The sequence below is a fragment of the Berghia stephanieae genome, chromosome 7, assembly GCF_034508935.2.
Source record: "Berghia stephanieae isolate SIO BIC M18660-M18661 chromosome 7, UCSD_Bste_1.3, whole genome shotgun sequence".
Taxonomy (NCBI): domain Eukaryota; kingdom Metazoa; phylum Mollusca; class Gastropoda; order Nudibranchia; family Aeolidiidae; genus Berghia; species Berghia stephanieae.
Window position 1 is genome coordinate 43,218,012 of NC_088366.1, and position 23,532 is coordinate 43,241,543.

Sequence of the window (23,532 nt, forward strand, 5' to 3'; positions counted from 1 at the left end):
TCAATTTTTGCAGCAATAATAATAATAATAATAATGATGATGATGATGATGATGATGATAATAATGATAATAATAATGATAATAATAATAATAATAATAATAATAATAATAATAATAATAATAAATTAATATATACAATAATCACGACACAGAGAGAGAAACAAATGAACTTGTTAATAATCGTGATTTCGATAATAATAAAGATGGTCGAAGTTACCATACTATGACTAGGACGTAAATGACCAACATTAGCTATTTTTCCCCAGTCCAACAGAGTTGGAGCAAAAATTCCTCGGCACCTGAGGCGGGTTTTTTCTCGTATGTGAAGATGGGAAAAATTCGAGCCAGGTATTCAATGTGGCAACATTATAGTACATTAAATAGCCTTTAATGGAGCCAGGAAAGATCCGCTCCTTGGAATCGTTTGAGTGGGGAAATCCAGTCACTCGCTCAGCCATGGTACACAGTCGCTGACGACAGTCATCAACGGACTGTGTGAATCGGGAGAAAAGCGTGGGTAGAAGGCGTTGTGACAGAAAGGGAGTCTGTTTCGCACTGTTGATAAAAGGCGATATATACCATTTCTCAGTTTTATATATTTAAAAAAATGCTGTTATCCATTTTTAAAACATGGATGTGGTGCCAGGCACCATTTGAACCAATAGAGCCACGCCCCTGGGTATATGATTCAAGGGTGATGCTCCCATCCAACCACCCGCTCTTCGTAACTAAGTTTGACCAAGTTTTAGTCATTTGCTGAGGCCGGACTCCAAGATTGTTTTGTTTTTAAGGGTTTTACGGCGCTTGCAACACATTAAGGTCATATCAGCGCAAATAAAAAGGAAGAAAATGGGATAGTAAAAAGTTCAAGAATTACAATTAAAGCACCTAAGAAAGCTAAGACAAAGGGGAATGGGTTCAAATAAGAAACAGATGTAGATTCCAAGAGCACACTATCAAAGTACTTAGTTTGAGATCACCCAAAAGTCTCACCCAAACAACAGCACAATATCCCACTAAATAGGAATACACTCAAATGTTTACAAATCATATGTTAAAAATACAAAATAACATAACATAACATAACAGAGAGATGATTTACAAGGAAAAAAATATCATCTCCCAAAACTAACCACACATTTGACTGTTTCCCTCTCAGTCAGGGTATCCGGCCAGGGCCTGGATAAAACCAAGTAATCTCATTCCAAGACAAAGACAGGACAGCAAGTTGGAAAACAGATATACGGGGATAGAAGACAAAGTGAGTACATCCCTGCTCATTATGGGAGGTCAGGAACCCCACCCAAGACTCCAAGAGTTGTCTGAGACTGGTTACTAGGATACATCATTGCGTTGAGAAGATAGCGGCTATTTTTAGATTGAGAGAGCTTCGATTTGGAAGGAAAATACGTCGGTTACGAATGACAGAGGCAAAAAGTGTCATTTGCTATTGACACTGGCTTTAAAAACTATAAGATAAGCGAAGATCGTCGAAAGAACAAAATTTTTAAAAACCCGTGAAACGGGTTCGCGAGTTGCGAGTGAACGGAGACTCGAAGACGAAGGGTTTGCTACAAAGAACAACCAGCAAAAAACAACAAAAACGATTAGAAAGTATAATGGAGACAAAAGTTATTCTGCTGGCATTACAACTGACTGAAATAATGTGATTGTGATTCATCAGAACACACTTTCTGCTTTGTTTAATTGTTTGTTGTTGTTTTTTTTTTTTTGTTCAATTTGAGTTTCAATGAAAAAATATAGAATTGACAGTCGACAATGGACATCATTGTAGTCTGATCAATCGACATTAAATATCACGTGATTTGATTCATCATGGCAAAAGTAAGTTCAAATATGAAACGGAACGAAATATTATCTATTACTAATTACTAGTTACTAATTTCCTCTTTGGAACTCTTTTGCGTTGAAAGTATGATGTCTGGTTTCTTACCTGCCATCGTGTACTAGAGAGCTTGATGTTACCAGCACAAAATAGACGATTTAGTCACCGTCCTTACAACGCCCAATTCTAGACAAGAACATAGCTAGTCAGAGACTAGAAAAGTTCATAAAATTTGAATTTTTAAGTCACTCTCTTCGTTTAGGCTTAAGACTACCAAGTCATTTACTAGACTAGTAAATAACTAAATCTTGTCCGCTTACATAAAATTGGGCCCAGAAAAGAGTTCCATCGGGTTGTTAGGGCGGTTTGTCCACCAAGATCCGCCTTGAAGAAGAAGAAGAAGAAGAAGAAGAAGTTAGGTGGCGCAAAATTGAGTCTTTTTACTCATATTCTCTCATCATACTTGGATGTAAAACAAGCACATGACCGGCAGCAGCGTTGTCTCTGTCTATAAAAAATGTAAGAGCGCCTAAAAGCGCCATTCAGGTCCCATTCTAAAGCGCATTGAGCAAATTTAGACGATATTGCGCTGGTCAAAAGACATGTTTTGCCAATTAACAGCCTTTTGCAGACACAATATAGGTTTGTGGTCTGTGTGATATTCAATTCAAAGGTTTATTTTAGGCAATTGCCAATATGAACCATGCATTTACATAGAATTTCAAATCAATACAGGTAAAAGGAAACTACCGAAATAACTAGATAAATAAATATGAATATATTCAATAAATAGACAGACAGTAGTGGGGAATGAACTCAAGGGCTAGAGGGAATGTAGGCACAAGTGGGAAGTGAGCCTGGGTGTACCCTGGACTATGGGATTACGGGGTTATTATTATTATAGTCAGTGGAGAGTAAACCCACGACTTTGGTATGTGGGCATCAGTGAGGAGTAAACCTGGGACTTTGGGCTGGTGACAGCGGTGAGGAGTGAACTGGGTACTGTAAGATATAGACACATGGGGGGAGTGAGCAAGAGAGAAATGTACCCACTTTTTTAGATAGACACTCGAAACAATGTGAGGTGGATTGCAGCAGGGAGTGAACCCGGACTATGTAAGGTTGACATTAGTAGGGAGTATACATGGGATAAATACCTAGGCTATGAGAGGAGTGAATGCAGAACGATGTGATATGAACACTTGTGGGAACATATTGTTCCTGGAATGTGAGGTTTTATCCGTAGAATGTCCCTGAGATTTGAGATTGAAGATAGGTATGCCTGCAACATCTTTGTTGGGGAGGATTAAAAAAAAAGTCTTATTAGCTTTTTGTAATGATCATTCTTAATTAATCTTTCTCTACCTATTACTCAGGCCCACAACACTTTATCTTTCGTTAACTTTATGTCAGTTTTTACGAAAATCAACTGCAATCTTTTTGCAAATTTTGTTGTTTTTCACTAGCAAAATTTGGGAATTTGGTTGCAAAATTTTGGATCGTATTTTGCAAAAAACCGCCACGCCAGAATTCATGACTATTTCGAAGAGTTAGCCAGTGCTTTAGAGAACGCTCCTCCCTGACAATATACAATAACGAGACTAACTCCAATGGCGACCCTGAACGTCGAAAATCGATTTTCAAGCTTGGTTGTAAGTATCCAGGAAGGATAATCATTGATACAAAGGCGTCAACAATTCTCATGCTTTCCAGTTCCTTCAGAAACAGTATGTCCCATGTAGAGTCACTCTGCCTCTTACCCTCCGCTGTGCAAGTTGCGTCACAAAATAATCGATTTCTCGAATCGTGCATTAATTACAACAATGAGGCTTAGTCATGCTCATCCCTTTGTTTTGTATCCATCTCGATCAATACACAACAGAGAAAAGCTTTTGTTTTCCAAAATCTGACAACTTTATTCACAAAGGTAAGTGAAATCTATTTTCCTTATTGCTACCAGGATTATCATCTGATCAATCAGCAAAAAGGCGAGCTCTTCTCTGCGAAACAAAGTCATGACTGGAAATAATTTACTGACATCTCAACAAGTATTCAATCATATAATTACATAAATTGTTCCAATTAAGAAATCACAAGATTCAATAGTAGCATGGCATGAAGATCATCTTATTTCTCCTTGAAGGTCATGTTCCACTCTATCCTCAATTTTCTTATGAATGATATTCACTTCCTGTTGTGTCAATGTTCGTTCCATATGTCGATACACCAGGCGATAACAATGGCTGACTCGACCCTTTTTGGGATGTTGAAACTCATCGATCAAGCTGACCTAAAAAATTTCAAAATGATCTTTTTAATTGAATGGAGTAAAACTCTCAATCAACGTTTAATACTTACGAGTATTCTCACAAGTAGTAGTATAATTCATTTCAAATTATTGAACAGTAATGAATCAAACAATTTACAATAAAGATCAAACACATCCTTTCTTTCTTTGTTTTTTATTGTTTTTTAATTTGAATCTTTTATAATTCTCTTTAAAAATACTTTATAAAGTTCCAAGTAGTTTAGTCTTTACTTTCGACTACTCCATATTCATTTCAACAGGACTAAAATTTCAAGAAAATACTCTGTATTAACCCAAAGTGCATGATTTCCAACCTTATCAATATGAAGAAATTGAAAACTTGATACAAACAAAAATAATACAGAATTTACAAAAATCTTAGAAACATGGTAAAAATACCAAATAATGAAATAATCACACTGTGTATTTGAAATGTGTTTGTGTGTCTCGAAATTCATAAATGGGGACTGCAGTCTGGATCCTCTATTAAAGAGGCTACTACAGCGACCATGAAGAAGAAGAAGAAGAAGAAGAAGAAGAAGAAGAAGAAGAAGAAGAAGAAGAAGAAGAAGAAGAAAGAAGAAGAAGAAGAAAGAAGAGAAGAAGAAGAAGAGAAGAAGAAGAAGAAGAAGAAGAAGAAGAAGAAGAAGAAGAAGAAGAAGAAGAAGAAGAAGAAGAAGAAGAAGAAGAAGGAGAAGAAGATGAAAAAGAAGAAGAATTCCCTTAAAATACTTTACAATAGATGTAATATAGTTAAATTAGTTCACATGTCGATTACGAAGTAAAATTATATTTTTCCTCTAAAATTTAGTATTGGAAACCCAAATATGGAGGGAAAAATTCCAAAGTTGGTCAAATTTGACCCCTAAAGTACCTGTGTGTACTTTCTTTACTTACTACTTAATCCTCTTCAGGCCTTGAGGCACATAGGGCATCCACCAGACATCTCCATTTTTTGCGATCGGCTGCTGTTGCAGTGGCTGTATTCCAGGACAGGCCTCCTTCCTTTAATTCTTTCTCCATGGTCCTTCGCCAGGTTTCTTTGGGTCTTCCCCGCTTTCTCTTCCCATCTGCTGTCCAGTACAAGGCTGTCTTGGGAAGTGACCCTTTTTCCATTCTGGCCACATGACCCAGCCAACGCCATCTTCTTCTTTTTATTTGGCTATCAATGCTAGTGCAGTCAGCTTTCTTTAATAGATCCACTGTTCTTATTTTTGTAGGCCAAAATAAATTTAAAATTCTTTTTAAATACTTGTTCTGAAAGGCTTCTAGTTTCTGTATTAAGGAGGATGTCATTTTCCAGCTTTCACTTCCATAAAGCAGTTCACTTAAAACATTGCTCTTGTATATTTTCAGCTTTGTCTTTCTCATAATTTGCTTTGATTTCCAAAAGTTTTTCAGCATGCCGAAAGCCTGGTTTGCCTTTTGAATTCTGTGCTTGATATTGTGTGCTGCATTTCTGTCGTCTGTTATTTTGGATCCGAGGTAGGAGAACTCTGTTACCTCTTCAATTTTTGTGCATCTATCCTAATTTCACTGTCATATTTTGGATTCACCCTAATGTACACAGTCTTATCGAAATTTATTTTCAGTCCAATTTTCGAGGCGTTCTTGTGTAGTACGTTTAGTTTCTCTGAGGCGTCTCTGTGTGTACTGGAAACTAACGTGATATCATCTGCGTAGTCTATATCTTCCAGAAAGGATGTCAGTGTCGAGCGAATGCCTCTCTTCTTACCATCAATTGTATTTTTCATAAGCCAGTCTAGAGCCAGGATAAACAGAAGCGGGGAGAGTATGCAGCCTTGTTTTACACCAGTTGTTACATTAAAGCTGTCTGTTAAATTGTTACCACAGATCACTTGGCATTGGTAGTTGCTGTACATTGCTTTGATTAAGTTGACTATCTTCATCGGTATACCATAATGGCGGAGTATTTTCCACAGGGACTCTCTGTGTATGCTGTCAAAGGCTTTTTCAAAATCGACAAAAATGGTGTAGAGGGGGCTGTTCCATTCAATGCTTTGCTCCAGGATTTGTCTCAGGGTAAATATGTGGTCACTACATGACTTCCCTTTTCTGAACCCTGCCTGCTCTTTTCTAAGAATGTTTTCAATGAAAACCTGTGTGTACTCATTAAATATGTATAATTCCCAGGTCCTGACACATAGAGCAAACAACTCAATGACTTAATGATCCAGCACAATCATGGTGCTGTCTGCACAATGAAATTTTCTGCTGGATCCGCAAATTGTGCATATTTGAGAGAACATCACAGCTATGATCTTCATTAAGGCCCTTTCGAAAGTGAAATTTGACCAAATTGATAAAATATAATTGAAAACTGAAATTGTTATCACAAGAATCGTTTTTAAAAAAAATAATTTAAAATTAAGGTAATAATATCATTATAATTATAAGTGCCTAAGCTGAGTAAGAGTAGAATGAAAAGTGGTAATGCTAAAAACTGCAAAATTTTAGGCCTCAGCAATGAGCATTGATCTCATCCAAATCGTACCAAATATAAAATATATGGAAGTTCTAGATTTCACCCATACTTTGAAAGGTCACTGTTTGAAAATTCAATGACAGCTGATTGGCAATTAAGCTAAACATACGAGGTCACTGTGCCAAGACATGATTGACTGGTTGCAATTGGATGAATCGACAGTAACATAACCCAGATTAGTATAACAATTGTACAGAATTGAAGAGATATAAATGTTGTCCGTTTAAAAATGCAATATCATTTTCTGAAAGAAATATAAATAAGGAAAAGTTTAGACTATAATTAAAATCAAACATACCTGTTCTACAAAATCCCCAGCAATAGATCTCACCAAATCATAAAAATCGTTGGGTGTATAACTCTCACTTATCCAGAAAGATATGTCATTGATGCACTGTGGGTATTTGCTTACTTCCTAATTTGAGGACAACAAAAAAATAAAGGGAACAGAAATTTAATACAAATGCGAAGTAAAACCGAGAGCACCTTACTATTAGTAAAATAAACTTAAAACACAGAAGAAAAAAAATAATCAAGCATACACTGCAGTCCATTTTAATAATAGTCCAGGGGATCAGAAAAAAAGTATATCTCATCTGAGGCTTATCTTATCCAAAACTCAAGGAGAACAGCCCTTCAGCAACAGAAACATTTGTTTAATCAATCTGTTATCTCCCTTTAAAAATACATTTCTCCAGAAAGAAAGCCCAGCTTCCTGTTGAGCTTGGCTAAACTAAGAGTCAGAGTGACTTTTTTCGACAATTATTAGAGTCATCTCTCACAATGCAACAGGCACACAATGATCTAAACGCTTGGAAACGCAGAGTGAGAATTTTTTTTCAATGTTGGAGAATTGACACTATCATCACTTGTCCCCTTATCGAAGCTAACTGTGGTATGAGTGCCAGTCTTATGCTGATTACCAATTGGCAAGCCCTTGAAACTAGCCTAATGAGGATTAAAGTAAGGGGAAGGGGGGGGGGGGAGGAAGGCAAACTACAAGATACTCTCTTCGCAGTGGAGATGTGTATGCCGTGAATGAGAAAAGGGGGACTGAAGAGCAGGGATGATAGACAAAGGCCTTGGCCCCCATGCCCATAGTCTCTAGTGTGGTACGACCATTGACATAAAGGAAAAGACTCTAAACAAAGTGGGGGTGGTCTTCTTTTCATTAGTTAAAATACAATGACTTCCAACATGCGCGGAGTAATTTCCATTTTAATGGAGTACTGTGTCTGAATCTCAAGTGTTTACCTTAAATACCTCTTAATTCTCTATAAAATAAGGGAGTTTAATAGAAATTCTAAATGTAACTCACACACTTGAAACCAATGTCATATGAAAGAGCTGGCAATACAGATTACAAAACAGTTTGAATTTTGTTTCTATCTTGATTAGAAATGTAGTTACGGCAGTTCAAAGTATAAAATTTTAGACCAATTTTTACCCCAAAATTACCATTGCAAAGTTGTGACCGAAATCGCGTGATGTTAATAAAAAAAAATGGAAAAACAGTCAATATGGAGTTATTATCATATATTGTATACCAAAATGTTCGTCTTATCAAGGACAATGCATTTACATTAATAAAGAGGAAGATAAACATTTCAAATTAACATATTATTACATAATATGAAGCAAATGTTATATAATTAAAAGACGTAAGAGACAATTTGCTATATCACTTTTGGATTTATCTCCAATATCTCACTGAAACAATTGCAAATAATTCCCCTCTTTGACTTAATACATAGAGAACTCTTTGACTTAATACATAGAGAATAAAAAAGAGTTTGAGAGTATTTAAATGGAAAGATATAAACATGTTGCGTAATGACATAATGATAATGAGTTTATTTTTACCTCTGGCAATTTAACTGCATATAAATAAAATGGTAGATTGAAAAATTTCAAATAAATTGAAATGGATTCTCTATTTTAATTACAAGGAAAGTTCTGGCTTTTAATTCTTTAAAAAATTCTGCTGAACCACTTTGGGTTTATTGCTATTACATCATTTGAACTGATAATTAATATAAATTTCCCCCCCCCCCCCCCGCCCTCCCTTTCTCTTTCAATGTGTAGGGGTGTCAAAATTTATAACCAGTAGAACTGCTTACCATAATTATTAAGGCTAAGGCCTTTAGAATATGTATACAAATGATAATAAACATAGCTTAACATATGGGAAAGAAACTTGATGACTTGATGTCAAAATAAAATCAAAGCACTTGGTATTTTTAAAATACCGATATTTTTAATATCGAATTTCACAAAGAGAAGAAATATACAAACTTTTAAAACAAAAACCACAAAATGCCCATAAAAAAGTTGGAAAGTATGTATTCAAAATAAAAATAAAGTAAATAATAGTACTGAAAATATTATGGACTAAAGTTAAAATAATACAGAACTAAATTTAAAATATCGATATCGTTGGGCAGCCATGATAAGAAGATAATATAAACATGGCATTTCGGCGTAGAGTTAAAAAGTGTCTGTGCATAGATATAGAGCCCTGAAATTTGGCATGAATAAAGTTTAGATGTTATTCTTAAAACAAGCGTTTTTATTTTAAAAACACAAACGGTAAATAAAAAAATAAATGCATTTGAAACTTCATATAACTTCTGGAATTTTTAAAGCATTTTTCCTTAATTGGCACCATTTAAAAGGAAATTGAAAGACGAAAATAATGATACCAAAATATCTGCGATATTCCTCTTTATAACGAAGTTATGCATCTTTAATTGAACCCCTCAAAACGCGAACGGCAATTTCCAGTCCCAACTTTCCTATGGGCGAGTCGGGTCACAATTTGACTGCCACTGCTGCTGCTCACTAAACTGCCTAATAAAATACTCTCGGAAGTCTTTGCCATTTTTGCAATTATAAGAGTTGCTATGATATAAATCTTTATCTCTATGATAATGGTTAATTTTAGGCTTATAAAATTCACATTACTTTTCCCTTATAAATGCTAAATTAGTTTAAAACTAGATTCAAAAATTCCTGTGGAACAATGGATGCACCCTTTTTACTGCAGAATTTTAAGCAAGTCAATTTTAAAAGCTTCATTTCAAACTTATATGCATGATATGTAGGATTTTTCTAAATATTAAGTGTCAAGAAAATTTTTATTTTTGTCTCAAAATAACAAAGTATTAATTTTATGGCAAATAAAACATGCTGTTTACAGTCAACAGCTGCGAAGTTACTTCCACCATTTGTACAAAAGCAGTGATACCGATATTTTAACAAGAAATACTGATTATCATTCCCTTGCTTTGATCTTATCTTTGGAAACTACGACTGCTACCATTCATAGCTCGATTGTTGCATTTATAAACGCCACATGTATGAACCATGATGGTTTTGGAGATGTAAGTCAATAATCCTTGAGAAATTTTTGTTGAAAAAGTCGATTAACTTTGAATCGAAGCGAGAAAAATTGCGAAAGACAATGCCTCGCTTAAATAATCTTCATTCAAGAAGAGTGTATTCATAACCCCGATCTTCCTATTCATCAAACGAAGAGAATCACTTCTGGTATAGCACAGTAATAACAGCTGATTCACCCAAGGGAAATTCCTCTTCATTGGCCGTCCTGTTATTTAGATCAATGGTTATGACAAAGGCATAAACCCACATATTCACTTGCATAGCAATGACCATCCCGCACAAATCTTTGGGCCTCTTTTTCGCTTATGAAGTGGCCATATTCGCGTCAAAATATGGGACGAAGCCGTTTCGTATATGCTACTTTAAAAAATTAATTACCACGCTTTTTATCAATAAATATGTCTGAAATTTGGTAGACAATTAGTAAAGATGTCATTTTAGATTATGTCAAGCGACAAAACTCGTGCGATTATCAGAAAGCCGTTAAAAACAGATGTTTGCTCTTTTGAGTGAAATATTTCTAAAACTATCAAGAGCAGAGATTTTGTCGCGAATAAGGTTATAGATGCACATTTCATCTATTTATGTTTCAAATTTCATCGGAATATGGTAAGTACTTTTCACGTATTATCACAAAACATCAACCCAATTTACGCTTCAATGGGTGAGAAGAGGAGACAGCCATTTTCCCGCCCCATCGCTTGACACGCATGTGACACGTCTGTGAGGCAAGGCTGCCAGATGGCCAGACTTCCACCTGACCAAATTCGATTTAAAAATTGACTAAATAGATACTCGCATGGTTTTCGCTACTAAGACTGAACCCCTTAAAACTAATGGAATTTAGCAAAACATAAAATTGAATAGACCAGAATAAAAGTCACTGAGACAAAAATAAATAAATAAAATTTAATAAAAGAAATATAATTCTATCTTTGGCCACATGTTTGGCAACCTGGCACCTCATCCACCAGTCTATTTTTTGGCATTTAAAAATTTTGTGACGTCATAGGGGTGCTAAACGTATCGCTATTGTATTTTGTCTTACTCATCATTTGATAATTCGACTTTTTAACAATCTTTGACCCCTTTGAAATAGACTCGTCCAATTTCTCTTTTCCTCACAGTAAATAAACACACAAACCTTCTCTCTCTCTCTCTCTCTCTCTCTCTCTCTCTCTCTCTCTCTCTCTCTCTCTCTCTCTCTCTCTCTCTTTCTCAGAAATAAAATAAGACATGGTCTCACAGACTAATTTGATTGATAATAATAATTTAGCAGGCATTTTTCACATCATTTGTGTGGGCTGTTAACAGAATATAACCCTTCGGAATTGTTCCAAATGATCAATATTATGTATATTTTAAAACAAAATTACTGTTGACCCTAGCCATACAGCTCTAAAACAATACAAATTAGAGCTCTTCTGATGTTTTCATCATATTTTCTGAGAAATTTGCCCTAAATTTGCCAAGTTTCAATATCATATTCTGTGTATTAAGCGAGATACAACCACAAACCATATAAAACGCTGGAAAAGCGTCCCATATTTTCCGTATTTTTTTCTCTTTGTGAGTCATCCAAATAAATGACACCTTTGAAACTGCATAACTTTTTTATTTATGAATGGATTTTCAAAATTCAAATAGATTTTTACTCAGTGGAGATAGGGCTTTGATTTAAACGTAGCATTTCCCCATAAAAATAGAAAAAAATAATTTCATAGTCATTGCTAACTTGCATGTGTGAGTGTGTGTGTCACTTGGTGACATGCTTGTGTATTTAAGTGAATCTTTGCACACACTACATACTCGAATAATATAGCAGGTGCTGTTTCTTGATTGAATGGTGAATGCATTGCACTATGAGGAGACTAAAGGGGGTGGGGGGGGGGGTGATTGACAGGCTCCCTGTCTATCCTAATCATGCAGATCCAGATTGATGAGTTTATCTTATTCAGACTAAGTCACAGACGGAGGGACAGACTTTATCTTAAACATTTTAAATAACATGATTTAGAGCAGAAAAATAGGATACAGCCTCAGAGTTTATTTTAATCAAGAGTTTATTTTAACACAGTATATATCAAGTAAACTGAAGTGTATATCTAAAAAAAAAAGAAAAAAAAAAGAAGAAAACTGTGGAATAAGAGTGTTAAACCAGACGAACATAGAGAATAAGTCCAATCCCTACTATGGGAAAGAGTAAATCAAAATTAATAAAGAAAGGATGTCAAGTGGGAGGGGGAGGGAGAGGAGGCCTCAATACCCACCTTATATATAATTTTGTCATTAAAGTGTTTTCCCTCAAACTGGCATAAAAAACCAGAATCCTGGCTCCAGAAGAGTCGGATATCCGGAATACCATAGAGTTTCATGGCTAGTCTCTCAAGACCCATCCCAGCAGCCCAGCCAGCCTTTGACGTAGCACCACCTGCAGATATTACGGAATGCTATTTACTATCAACCTAACCGGGAGTCAAGTTTGTAACCATAGTTATGCACATCAGAACACAACTGTCAAATAATTAATTCATTGATCATTTTACATTTACCCCCCCCCCCCCCCCCCCCTCCTTTACCAAAATGAGATTGATTTTTGAGAAATGCAAACTTTTTTTCTAATAAAATCGAAAAGATTTCAAGAAAAAATATTTATTTTTGAAGTTTAAGATAAACTAATTTCGTGCAAAACTATGACAATATGTCACTATATATAATGGGTTAATATCAAATTCTCGGATCAGAGTAAGAGCTGTGAAGAAAAGCATTGGAAACATTTTCAAAATCAGATTGATGAAAGCATGCTTAGAAATTGAAGCAGATTTTTGATAAAGAATTTATTTCTGTTATTTATGTCAACCAGAAAATAACAAATAAATTTTTAAAAATACCTATGATTTTGGAGTCTAGCCTCTTTCATATTAGGTATCCCAAACGAAAATTTTGCTATACAAAGAGCAAAAATTAAATTACACAGCCACATGTGACTTCCCAAACCATAGAAAAAAAACATTTTATTTAACAAAATCGGAAAATAAATTTTTAAAAAGTTATGGCTTTTTAAAGTTTCATTTTTTGATGATTTGTGAAGAAATAAAAATCTTGGGCAGGGAAGGAAAATAATAGGCTAAATTTACATAGATGGCGCTTTGCACTCCAAAAAAGCTAGCAGGCCCAATTTTTGCTATTGTAATCTTCCAAGGCTGCTGATTTTAATGGTATAAATTTTTCACCATTAACTTAAGTTAAAGACAGAGAGAGACTGTTCATTTAGGCCTTGTTTTTTTTAATGATTTGTGAAATAACATAAATCTTGTATAGAGAAAGAAAAAAAAAACAGGCTTTATTTACATGGATGGCGCTATGCGTTGAAACAAGCTAGCAGGCCCAATTTGGGATATTATAATCTTCAAAGGCTGCTGATTTTAATGGTACAAGTTTTTCACCAATAACTTAAATTCAAGAGAAAGAGAGACACTGTTCAAAGAGTCCTCATTTTTGATGATTTAAGAATCATTCACCTGTTAACAGCAGTAGTTTGGGATACCTATTCATATGCCGATTAGTTTAAGTGAAAGGCATAGTTACAGTCTTACAAATGGTTTCTAACATTCAATGTTAATTTTTTTTTGTGACACTTTCCACCAGATTTGTCGCTCATTGTGGTATTGTAGATATCAAAAACAGGAAAGCAGCTTTGACTTCATACAACCGCAGCTTTATTTATCAAAATATAAATATGTCAAATATGTCATGGTTGAGAAAATGAGGAACACTTTTGTAAAATTCTAAGAATAGCACAAAGACATTCTTCAACATGTGTGAGAAAAGCTACCAAGTACGAGTATGGCTTTTGCCTAATTTCTTTCAGACTTTTTATTTTTTTTATTTTTATTTTCAAGGTATAGAAGAAGGTTGGTGGATCGATTATTGACTAATACTGATGAGTCAGGATTTTGAATATAGCCAGAGGATTTTGATTATAGTCAGAGAATTTACAAAGAAGAAGAAGAAGAAGAAGAAGAAGAAGAAGAAGAAGAAGAAGAAGAAGAAGAAGAAGAAGAAGAAGAAGAAGAAGAAGAAGAAGAAGAAGAAGAAGAAGAAGAAGAAGAAGAAGAAGAAGAAGAAAAGAAGAAAGAAGAAGAAAAGAAGAAGAAGAAGAAGAAGAAAGAAGAAGAAGAAGAAGAAGAAGAAGAAGAAGAAGAAGAAGAAGAAGAAGAAGAAGAAGAAGAAGAAGAAGAAGAAAACTTTCATCATAAACCAACCATTATCCACAATATTCTGCTCCAGTACACCACAGCCCAAAATTTCAACCCAATCTCCTTTGTGGAATATTTCCAGTTCCCACGATGGATGGGTAAATGGGAAGTAGGCATCCACCCATCTTATTTGGACGTCTGAAATTGATGTAACATTTATAAAGTGTAAAAGGCAAAAATCTTTTTTTTTAGAATGAAATCCTGCAGTAGACAACAGATAAATTATAAATTCCTTTCATTAATTGCCAAAAGGAAATTTGTCTTTAGGGTCTATTGTAAGGAAGAACTGGAATAACTTAAATGTCAGCTGCAGTGAACTAACGTAGAATATTTAATTTACTGTTACTGATAAGGATTTTGATAGGCTCAATAATAGTGCGAATGATTTGCCAAAAGCTAGAAAATTGATTAAGTTTTTATGCTATCAAATGAAATGTGGTACAACAGATGAGTCTCACTCCAAAATGGCATCGGATACTATTCTAGTTTCTGTAATGTTAAATGGACAGTAACATTTGCTCACGACCCTTTTCAGAGAATGCTAGTCATTCGCAAAGTACTGTCTTAAAAATCTAATAGACCCATGACAGATGAAACTGTGTACAAAATGCCTTACCTAATAAGACTGCCATTTAGCACCAATGAATAAAAACAAAGTATTTCACATAGATCATGACCAGGTCATGAGCTCTATACAAATGCAATGTAGTTTTTCCAAGTTACACTGAGTAAGCCTATTTTGAGGAATAGTAGAAAAGAAGGATCTCCTTAAAAAAAGAGTGTTTCAACAATTAAAATTTGACAATTATTTGCACAAAAAAGATCTTGAGAGCAATTTTATGAGTGCATGGTATCTCATACACGTAATACACTGGAAAATACCTGGCTTGAAGAGGAATCCGACAACTTTTCAGAGGAACCATGTTGACATTTTGGAGATATAACATTTAAAACATGAATGTGGAAAATTTTATAAAATAAAATTTGCTAACAAACAAACAAACATTAAAAAAACCCCCAAAAAACAAAAAAAAATTCACATCACCCACAGCATGATTCAATTAAAGCACCTACAGATTCACAGCTGAGTAGATAACAAAGACAGACCAAATGCATTATATCACAGAGAGATTATTTAAAAGACAACTCCCCAAGAAAGAAAATATATATAAATTCCTCTTTCCCTTATGAAAAGAAAATTCTGACTTTATCTACCTAGTATATATCAGGTTTCTTTATGTTTCGTAGTGACAAAATTGACACCATTGAACTTCTAGTTTCTGAAAAAGAAAATTATGTTTCAAAAACATTTTTTTAAAAGTCAAGACTAAACTGAATACCTTGACCAAAGAGATATTTCATAAGAGCTTCAAGGTGCTTTTTTAACTCGAACTCCAAAAGCTTGACTGTTTCCAAAGTGTGTCTTCCTTGTTTTGTTTCACAACGCTTGCTTTCTTCAAAAAGAGACAAACCAGATTTGTCTTTCACTTCAGAGAACAGCTGTGTATAGAAATATTTTTGAAACAAGGTTACCTTCATATCAAGTGCTGCACTTTGAAATAATAATTTAAAAAAAGAAATTCACCTTATCAGGAATTAAATATTATAGTCCCTCCTATATGGATTATAAAGAAGTAATCAGCTCTAAGTTGAAACATTCTATTCATTGTTTTGTTTTATATCTATGCGGCTATTCTCTCCCTACTTTTTAATGCTAAGATAATTTGAATTAAAATTAAAGCAATAAATTTTCTTCCATGAAGAATTAAATAACATTTTGAAATCATCAAAAATTGCACCTTTATGACTAAAATTAATATTGGGGTTTGCAAAAACAAAAGGCATCAATATTATGAATTTAAATACAGTCCACTCCGGATAATCTCAACTTCGGTTAATCACAACTTTTGGTTTATTGCAACATTTCCCAAGAAACAGAATTAATTCTATATAAAAGTCACTGGTTAATTGCAACAAACTTCGGTTAATCGCAACAAATTTTCGCCATCAAAAGTGGTTAATTAAAAAAATCAATCAAACAAAATATCATGTTTAAATTTCATCATGGAAGAAACCGTGACAAGTTGAAAAATCTAGAGTGAGCAGGATTTAATGCTACAGTAGTGTGTCACCACTCTATTTGAGACAAAAGAGGGCAGTATGGGTTAGTGATGTCATCTGTGGCCATGAAATAAGAGGCGAGGGGGGGGGGGTATAGTCGTTACAAAAGATAGACAATGAGAGTTGTAAAGAGAAACTGAGCGATATCCTTTGTTTTGGGATTGACAAGTGTACATTGTGACAAGTTTGGTGAGAGCTTATTGTCTCTCATCACGGTTAATCTCTTTGACTCTTACAAAGATTGAAAACAAAAGAGTGAAAGTGAATCAAATCGGAATAAGATTTGACTTGCATCACAGCTGCTTTTGCTTGACTAAATCTATACAGGGCTGCCATATGGTTTTTATTTCAATTATATTGAATGGAATAAGAACAATGTTTACCACAACTGGTTTGGGTTTACAATATATATGTAAACTGTTGCCATAGTGGACTGGAAACTCAACTTTGGTTAATCGCAACATTTTTGCTGATCCCAAGGTGTTTCGATTATCCAGAGTGGACTGTACTTCAATCACAAATGAGTTTGATTTTATTTTAAATAGGGTGCCCACACATCATTGTTCAAAACTGTAATTGCATGTAAATTTTCATGTTTTTTAGACCTTGAAGGAAAAAAAGCCTTTAGTGTTGACACGTTTCATATGATTACCATAAAGCATAGAACACCACTGCAAAAAATTCCAACATTATTCTCACATAAAACCCTCAGATCTAAATAGCCTACCTCATCAACAACAATCTTAGCCAAGTAGAGAGTAAATCTCACCTCAAAGTCAGAATAGAGCCTGACAATTTCCATCTGGTGAAAGATAGGGTAGTGAGTGGAATCAATCTCGTCTCGACGATAGCAATCCCCAGCAACAGCATATGCATCCAAGCCAGAACGTATCAGATCCACTTCATGAGCCGATGTATGAGAGCGCAACATATACTCAGAGTTGATGTAATAAGTATCTGAAGCTGATCTGCTCACGTGATCAATAGGAACTAATAAATTATCAAAATTCTGTTCATGTGTTACAATAGGACTGATATTGTTGTAAACAGAGAATATTGGATTGCTTCTTTTTAGATAAGATGAGTGAAGGAAATGTTCAATGCGTTTGTAGATGAAATGCAAAGGGTGATTTGATTGTTGATGGATATTTCTGTTGACTTTTGAAAGAACAGCTGGAGTTATATTTGTCAGAGAGTCTGTCTTGAAAACTTTGCCTTGGATTTCAACTGAGTCTCCAAGTCTGTTTGAAGGCACTTGTTGAATAGTGGGGGATCCATGAAAAAAGGAACAGAACTCTGGGAGATTTTGTAAGGAAACAGCTATTAATGATTGATGCTTCCTCCATCTAAATACTTGATTCAACAGTGGAGACATCTGAAATTAAAAAATACAAAAGACTTTCTTAAATAAACTCAAAATCATGGGGACACTTATAAAACAGTCATGTACAAGAGTAATGATGCACCTGGGTATTTTGTTTTTGCACAGAACTATCTTTAGCAGCATGAAAGCTTGCTCACTTCTACTTCGATTTGTGCCAGATATGGTTTGGTGCTCCAAAATATGGGAAGTAATGAAACAAAATGCAGAGCTGCTACAGGGACTTGTCTTGCAATAAATAAATAGAAGGAAAAAAGACTGAAAATGTTTTGTCTGTGCCTTTAAATTATCCACTCTGAAGATTGCACAGTAAAAAATCAGGTTTGTTAAGTGAGAACAAGATTTTATTTTGGTGAACACTTCCTGTGTGAATGGATGGCTAATGAGCTTGATTAAATTTAAGATATAATGCCTTACTGCTTATTCATAATTATGATTATGATGCTCACAATCCTAACAAAATAAAGGGAATGACTATAAAGACCATAATTGTAGAGGCAAAATTTATAAAACTTTAATTCAAGGTGATAAAAGACGAAATCTAGAGATTTTAAAGAGGGATGGTACGGAAGGGTTCCCTTTTTAAGGAGTATACTTCTAGATAACGATAATTCTAAGTCATAGTCAGATAACGACCATTGCTATTAGTTAATGGAGTGCTTATTTGCAGTAGTACTGCAAATAATGTAATCACAGAAAAATCACTATTTGCAGAAGTAGAAGCCCTCTCCTAACCTGAAAACCAGTTCTTTCCCCTCACTGAACACAATACTGTATGTTCGGTTCAGTTCAAATCAGCAGTGTTGTCGAATGGCTTGAAGTTGAATGAGAGTATGTTAGTTTGAGAGAGAAAGAAAGAAAAGGAGGGATGATTGTAACACTTGGTGTGACTGAGAATTGAGATTTTGAATGATGTTTCAATTCTTCCTTCAAGACTAGATCATGTTTTGTTTTTGTTACCTTAATTCAATCCATGAAAATGTCCCCACCTCTGTTTCCCATTATTTGATCATTCGTTCACATCTTAAAATCTATTAGAAACTATCTCTTCGATTACTTTCATTAATAGCCCCTATCCTGTTTATTTATTTTATCTACAGTTTGTTAAATAAATCTTTTAAGGGTTCCAGAAAATCCTCCTCCTCTCTCTCTCTCTCTCTCTCTCTCCCTCTCTCTCCATTACTCATATCTCAGTCTCAGTGCTCCCTGCAAATAATAGAAGTTACCATCAATAAACTACAAGAGATGAAGTGAGTAGAAAAGTGCCAGAAGACAATAGAGAATAAACATTTTTCGCAGCAGTGATGGGGTTTGAACCCGCAACCTTATTGGTACGACAACTCTGCCTGGCCGGTGAGAACGTGACTCTACCGTATGAGCTATCCACGATCCCAAAAAAAAAATCGTATCAAACTCAGGTCATTCCTAGAGCTCTCTCTCACTGACTAGTGGAGATCACAGGTTTAACACACACAACCTCCGTGAAGTTAGTTTGGCCAGAGGGAAGGAAGCAACGGTGGCAAGAGACCGTGGAAAGTCTCGACTTTACACACTCCAGCCGCCACACTTGGCGTCTGATAAAGAAATTGGACCCAGACCGGAATTACGTGAAGGCTGCACCGGAGTGTGAGGCAGACACAATCTGTCCCCGCGGAATTATGCCATTTTTGGGGCAAAATTATGCCAATATTATGCCAAAAAAAGGGCAAATTATGCCATAAATCCAACATTATGCCATAAATTATGCCAAACATCCGACATTTTGTAACGTGGTAATGTAAATTTATAAGCTGAGAGAACAAGTATATCAAATCAACATTAATTCACAATACGATGACAACAATATTAATGACTAACTAAATCTAATCACAACACTGGTGATAACGTTTAGGCATGCAACAGGGTGGTGAGAATACTCAGACATAAAATTGTATTTTGAGTTGGATGTCATTTTGTAATTTATTAAATGGTTGTCTAAAGCTAAAAAGAAATTTAAGAAATATTACATGTACCACTTACAACAGAGAATCAATAAAATTGTTATAAAACATGAAAACAAGACCCTTGAGGTTATCCTCACTCAAAGATCGTCTGCGGTCTGAAAAGACCAGGTTGTACAATGAAAAAACTTCGCTCTGCATCAGCTGAATTCACAAGAGCATAAATATACTTTCGTGCACATTTTGACAGCTGAGGCAACTCATCTGCCTTGCTGTTCCAGAATATAGTGAGGTCCATTGGCAACCCCCCAGACACTTTAACCGTTTGTGGTCCCACAGTTTCCCTCTACCAGTGAAACTCACTCTCTGGAACAGCAGACAAACCAGGCAGAGCACTCTGTAAACGGTCTTTGTTAAAGTCAAATGTCACCAGTCGAGTTGGATCAAAAAATTGAATTTGCTGTAGAAATTCAACTGCTGGTTGGCCATCTGGGGTCATATACTTATCAACCTTTTCTGACACTGAAGAGACAGCTTGGCAGTATCGGTCCTGCAGAGCCAATTTGTCCTTTGAGGGCAGGTCTTCTGGGAAATGCTTAGATGCTTCCCTCATGCTGACTCCACAGCTTCTAAAGGAGTACTGCAAACTTTCAAGTTTGGACCATGCCTGGATTTGAAAAATAGAAGAAAGAGAGAGAGAGAAAAACGGAATCATGAGTATGATTTGTTGGCTGGCTTACAAGAAGTATAAAATAGAATGAAAGTGATGATTTTATTGGTGGTAAGAACACAGGCAACTTTTATCAGACTTTATGTGTTAAATATAGTTTCCTGTGATTAAGGCAATGACGACCATTATGACTAGAGTAACGATTTTTTTTAAACTCAAAGAGGGAGGAGTGATGTGTTAAATCTTAGACTGGACTGAGTTGATACTATACAACAGAGGAAATACAAAAAAAAAGTCTTAAAAAAGCAATACATGCATAATTATGTGTTATAGGCAAAATAGACCTGCTGAAATGAAAGCGCCTTACCTTGACAGCAACTGTTGATTGACTTTGAAACAAGTCTGTTGCGTGCACAAAGACGTTGCACTTTTCAGAGATGAAGTCCATTTCTGCTTTAATTTGTATTCTGATATCTGCAGACAGGCCGGCCAGGTCACAATATTATGGCACTTTAGAGTGGGCTACCTCTGCTTTAATAGGATAACCAAACGCCGGTTTTCTTTGAAAACGAAAATACAAGGCCAAAATTTTCGGCAAAAAAGAGCCAATTTTTTTTTTTTTTTTTTTTTTGCTAACGGATGCGGAATCGGATGCGGCCGCATCAGGTGCGATGCGGCCGCATATTCCTGTGGGGACAGCACAATTGCCAAGAACATTAAGAACCGTAGCAAACGGGTCCCTAATCAGGCTTTTGAGCGCGGTGTCCGCAAGGCGTACGGTACGATTTTGGACTCGTTACCTGCGGAGGAGTCGGACTTTACGGCCCCGTTCAGTCCCCGAAAAGTGGGTGCAGCCATTAGCGATGTGAAGAACGGCAAAGCAGCAGGGATAGATGGTGTATATCCCGATATGGTGACGCATCTGGGCCCCAGGGCACGGACCTGGCTGGCAGAGGCAATGTCCGATGTCCTTGCAAAAGGAAAGCTTCCACATGTGTGGAAGCATGCGAAGATAGTTGCCATCCTGAAGCCCGGGAAACCGGCGAAGGAGGCCGACAGTTACAGACCCATATCTCTACTGAGCTGTCTTTACAAATTGTTGGAGCGTGTTCTATTAAACTGATGGGGGCCGGTCCTAGACGCTGCCCTGCCACCCGAGCAGGCGGGCTTCAGGGAAGGGAGGTGCACCACGGAGCAGGTCATTGCCCTTACAGAGAATATTGAGCATGGTTTCGAGAGAAAACAGCAAACAGGTGCTGTCTTTATAGAGCTCAAACTAGCAAAAATCATAAGGTGCAAAAAGACCTTGAAGTTTTCTCTTTGATCATGGGAGAAAGGCACGAGCAAAGTAAGGAAATTGAAGAATGGGGTCACTCAGGGGTCGGTACTTGCGCCAATGTTGTTTAACGTTTACATTAGCGATATGCCGAAACCTTCCTCCCTAAGGCTGGGATACGCGGACGACTGGGCACTCGTTACTCAGAGTAAAATGTGGACCCGTCTCGAGAGCGTACTCAGCAAGGACGTCACCAGTCTCAAATCCTACTTCGACAAGTGGTACCTGAAGATGAACACTTCAAAAACCGTGGCCACTGCATTTCACCTATACAGTGCTTGGCACACACGCAAACTGAATGTCCTAGTCGGGAACCAGCCACTCCCATATGAGCCGCATCCAAAATATTTAGGGATGGCGTTGGATCGCAGCCTTACCTATCGGGTGCATCTCGAAGGGGTTGCCCGGAGGATAGAGAAGCGGAATAGTCTTCTGAGGAAGCTGGCGGGATCGACTTGGGGCGCTAGCCAAGCGCTCCTGAGAACGTCTGCCTTGACACTATGCTTTTCCACCGCGGATTATTGCGCTCCAGTGTGGGGTAGAAGCAGAAACGTTGAGAAGGTGGATGTAAAACTTCGCAAGTCGATGCACATAGTGTCAGGAACGCTAGCAACAACCCCTAGAGAATGGGGCCCGATAATGGCAGCGATCCAGCCCCCCGATGTCCGGAGGGAGATGATTACGGGAAACTGGCTGAGTAAGATCAAAGAGAGAGGGAATGGGGATACCCCTCTGATGCGCATAATGGACGGTGCCCCCGTTTCGAGCCGAAATAAGTCCCGGCAACCCTTGTACGCAGAATCCCTGACTACGTCTAGAGCTGCACATACGAGATGGAAGTCGGTTTGGACGAATTCAATCCCTCGTGGGGGCGGGGCGTTACCTCCTCTAAGCTTAGTGAGAAGTTGCCAGGCTTTGATACCAGTAAGAGGAGACATTGGGTGACTGTGAATCGACTTCAGTAGAGGAGCTGCCTCACGGCCAGTGCGCTTCTTCGGTGGGGTCTTACTACCTGTCCAACATGTACTCGCTGTGGGCAAGAACCTGAGACGGCAGAGCATCTAGTCGAACGGTGTGTTGTGACGATGCTACCCGGCGGGTTCGCGACGGTGCATGAATACGGACCGGACTTTGCTGATTGGGTCGATCGTCATAACATAGTAGTGTGAAAACCATAAGAGGCTGCTGCCAGCAATTAAGCTTAATAGCCAGTATTCTCAACACAAACATATAACATAGAAACAATTGAGACATTGAGTATGCTCCGGTATATGGGGTGAATTTTTAATTCAGAAAAGTGAGTGGAGCAGGCACTAATGTTGGTAACAAGAGATGAAGTGAGTAGAAAAGCGCCAGAAGACAATAGAGAATAAAAAATTTTCGAGGCGGTGATGGGGTTTGAACCCGCGACCTTATTGGTACGACAACTCCGCCTGGCCGGTGAGAGCGTGACTCTACCGTATGAGCTATCCACGATCCCCAAAAAAAAAAAAAAAAATCATATCAAACTCAATACACTCTATCTTAGTTACTAGAAATAGACTACTGTAGTACAAGTTGTAGATAGTACAACCACCACCATCATCTTTACTGCCACGGCAAATCATAGATTGTCGTGTATATTTCTGAGAACGAAAACTCTAGATACCACTCATTTTTAAATGTTGGCACCTTTTCTTATAATTCAAACTTTATCCTTCACGGTTTACGGCATCCTCTCTACTTTCATTTTCACTGTGAATTGAATTGACCTTGACATTTAG

The 23,532-nt window shown here is 36.6% G+C and overlaps 2 protein-coding genes across 6 annotated transcripts; both read right to left on the reverse strand.

Annotated features, from left to right (window-relative positions):
- Positions 1-3,736: 3,736 nt before the first annotated feature.
- On the reverse strand, positions 3,737-23,531 carry LOC144977294 (phenylalanine--tRNA ligase, mitochondrial-like). 5 transcript variants are annotated; one of them, XM_078922347.1, is made up of 9 exons: positions 23,441-23,516; positions 19,007-19,029; positions 18,559-18,637; positions 17,212-17,817; positions 15,662-15,821; positions 14,328-14,459; positions 12,333-12,493; positions 6,959-7,075; positions 3,737-4,136 (listed from the first exon to the last, which is right to left on the reverse strand). In XM_078922347.1, the coding sequence occupies exons 4-9, from the start codon at positions 17,815-17,817 to the stop codon at positions 3,969-3,971; spliced, it is 1,344 nt and encodes a 447-aa protein (XP_078778473.1). In that variant the 5' UTR covers positions 18,559-18,637; positions 19,007-19,029; positions 23,441-23,516; the 3' UTR covers positions 3,737-3,968. The 5 variants fall into 5 exon arrangements, with proteins under 5 accessions (XP_078778473.1, XP_078778474.1, XP_078778475.1 ...); XM_078922348.1 differs by lacking the exon at positions 19,007-19,029 and having other exon boundaries at positions 23,441-23,531; XM_078922349.1 differs by lacking the exons at positions 19,007-19,029; positions 23,441-23,516 and adding an exon at positions 23,418-23,436.
- LOC144977295 (uncharacterized) lies at positions 19,038-23,410 on the reverse strand. The gene is made up of 2 exons (XM_078922353.1): positions 20,801-23,410; positions 19,038-20,430 (listed from the first exon to the last, which is right to left on the reverse strand). The coding sequence occupies exons 1-2, from the start codon at positions 20,879-20,881 to the stop codon at positions 20,110-20,112; spliced, it is 402 nt and encodes a 133-aa protein (XP_078778479.1). The 5' UTR covers positions 20,882-23,410; the 3' UTR covers positions 19,038-20,109.
- Position 23,532: the final 1 nt, after the last annotated feature.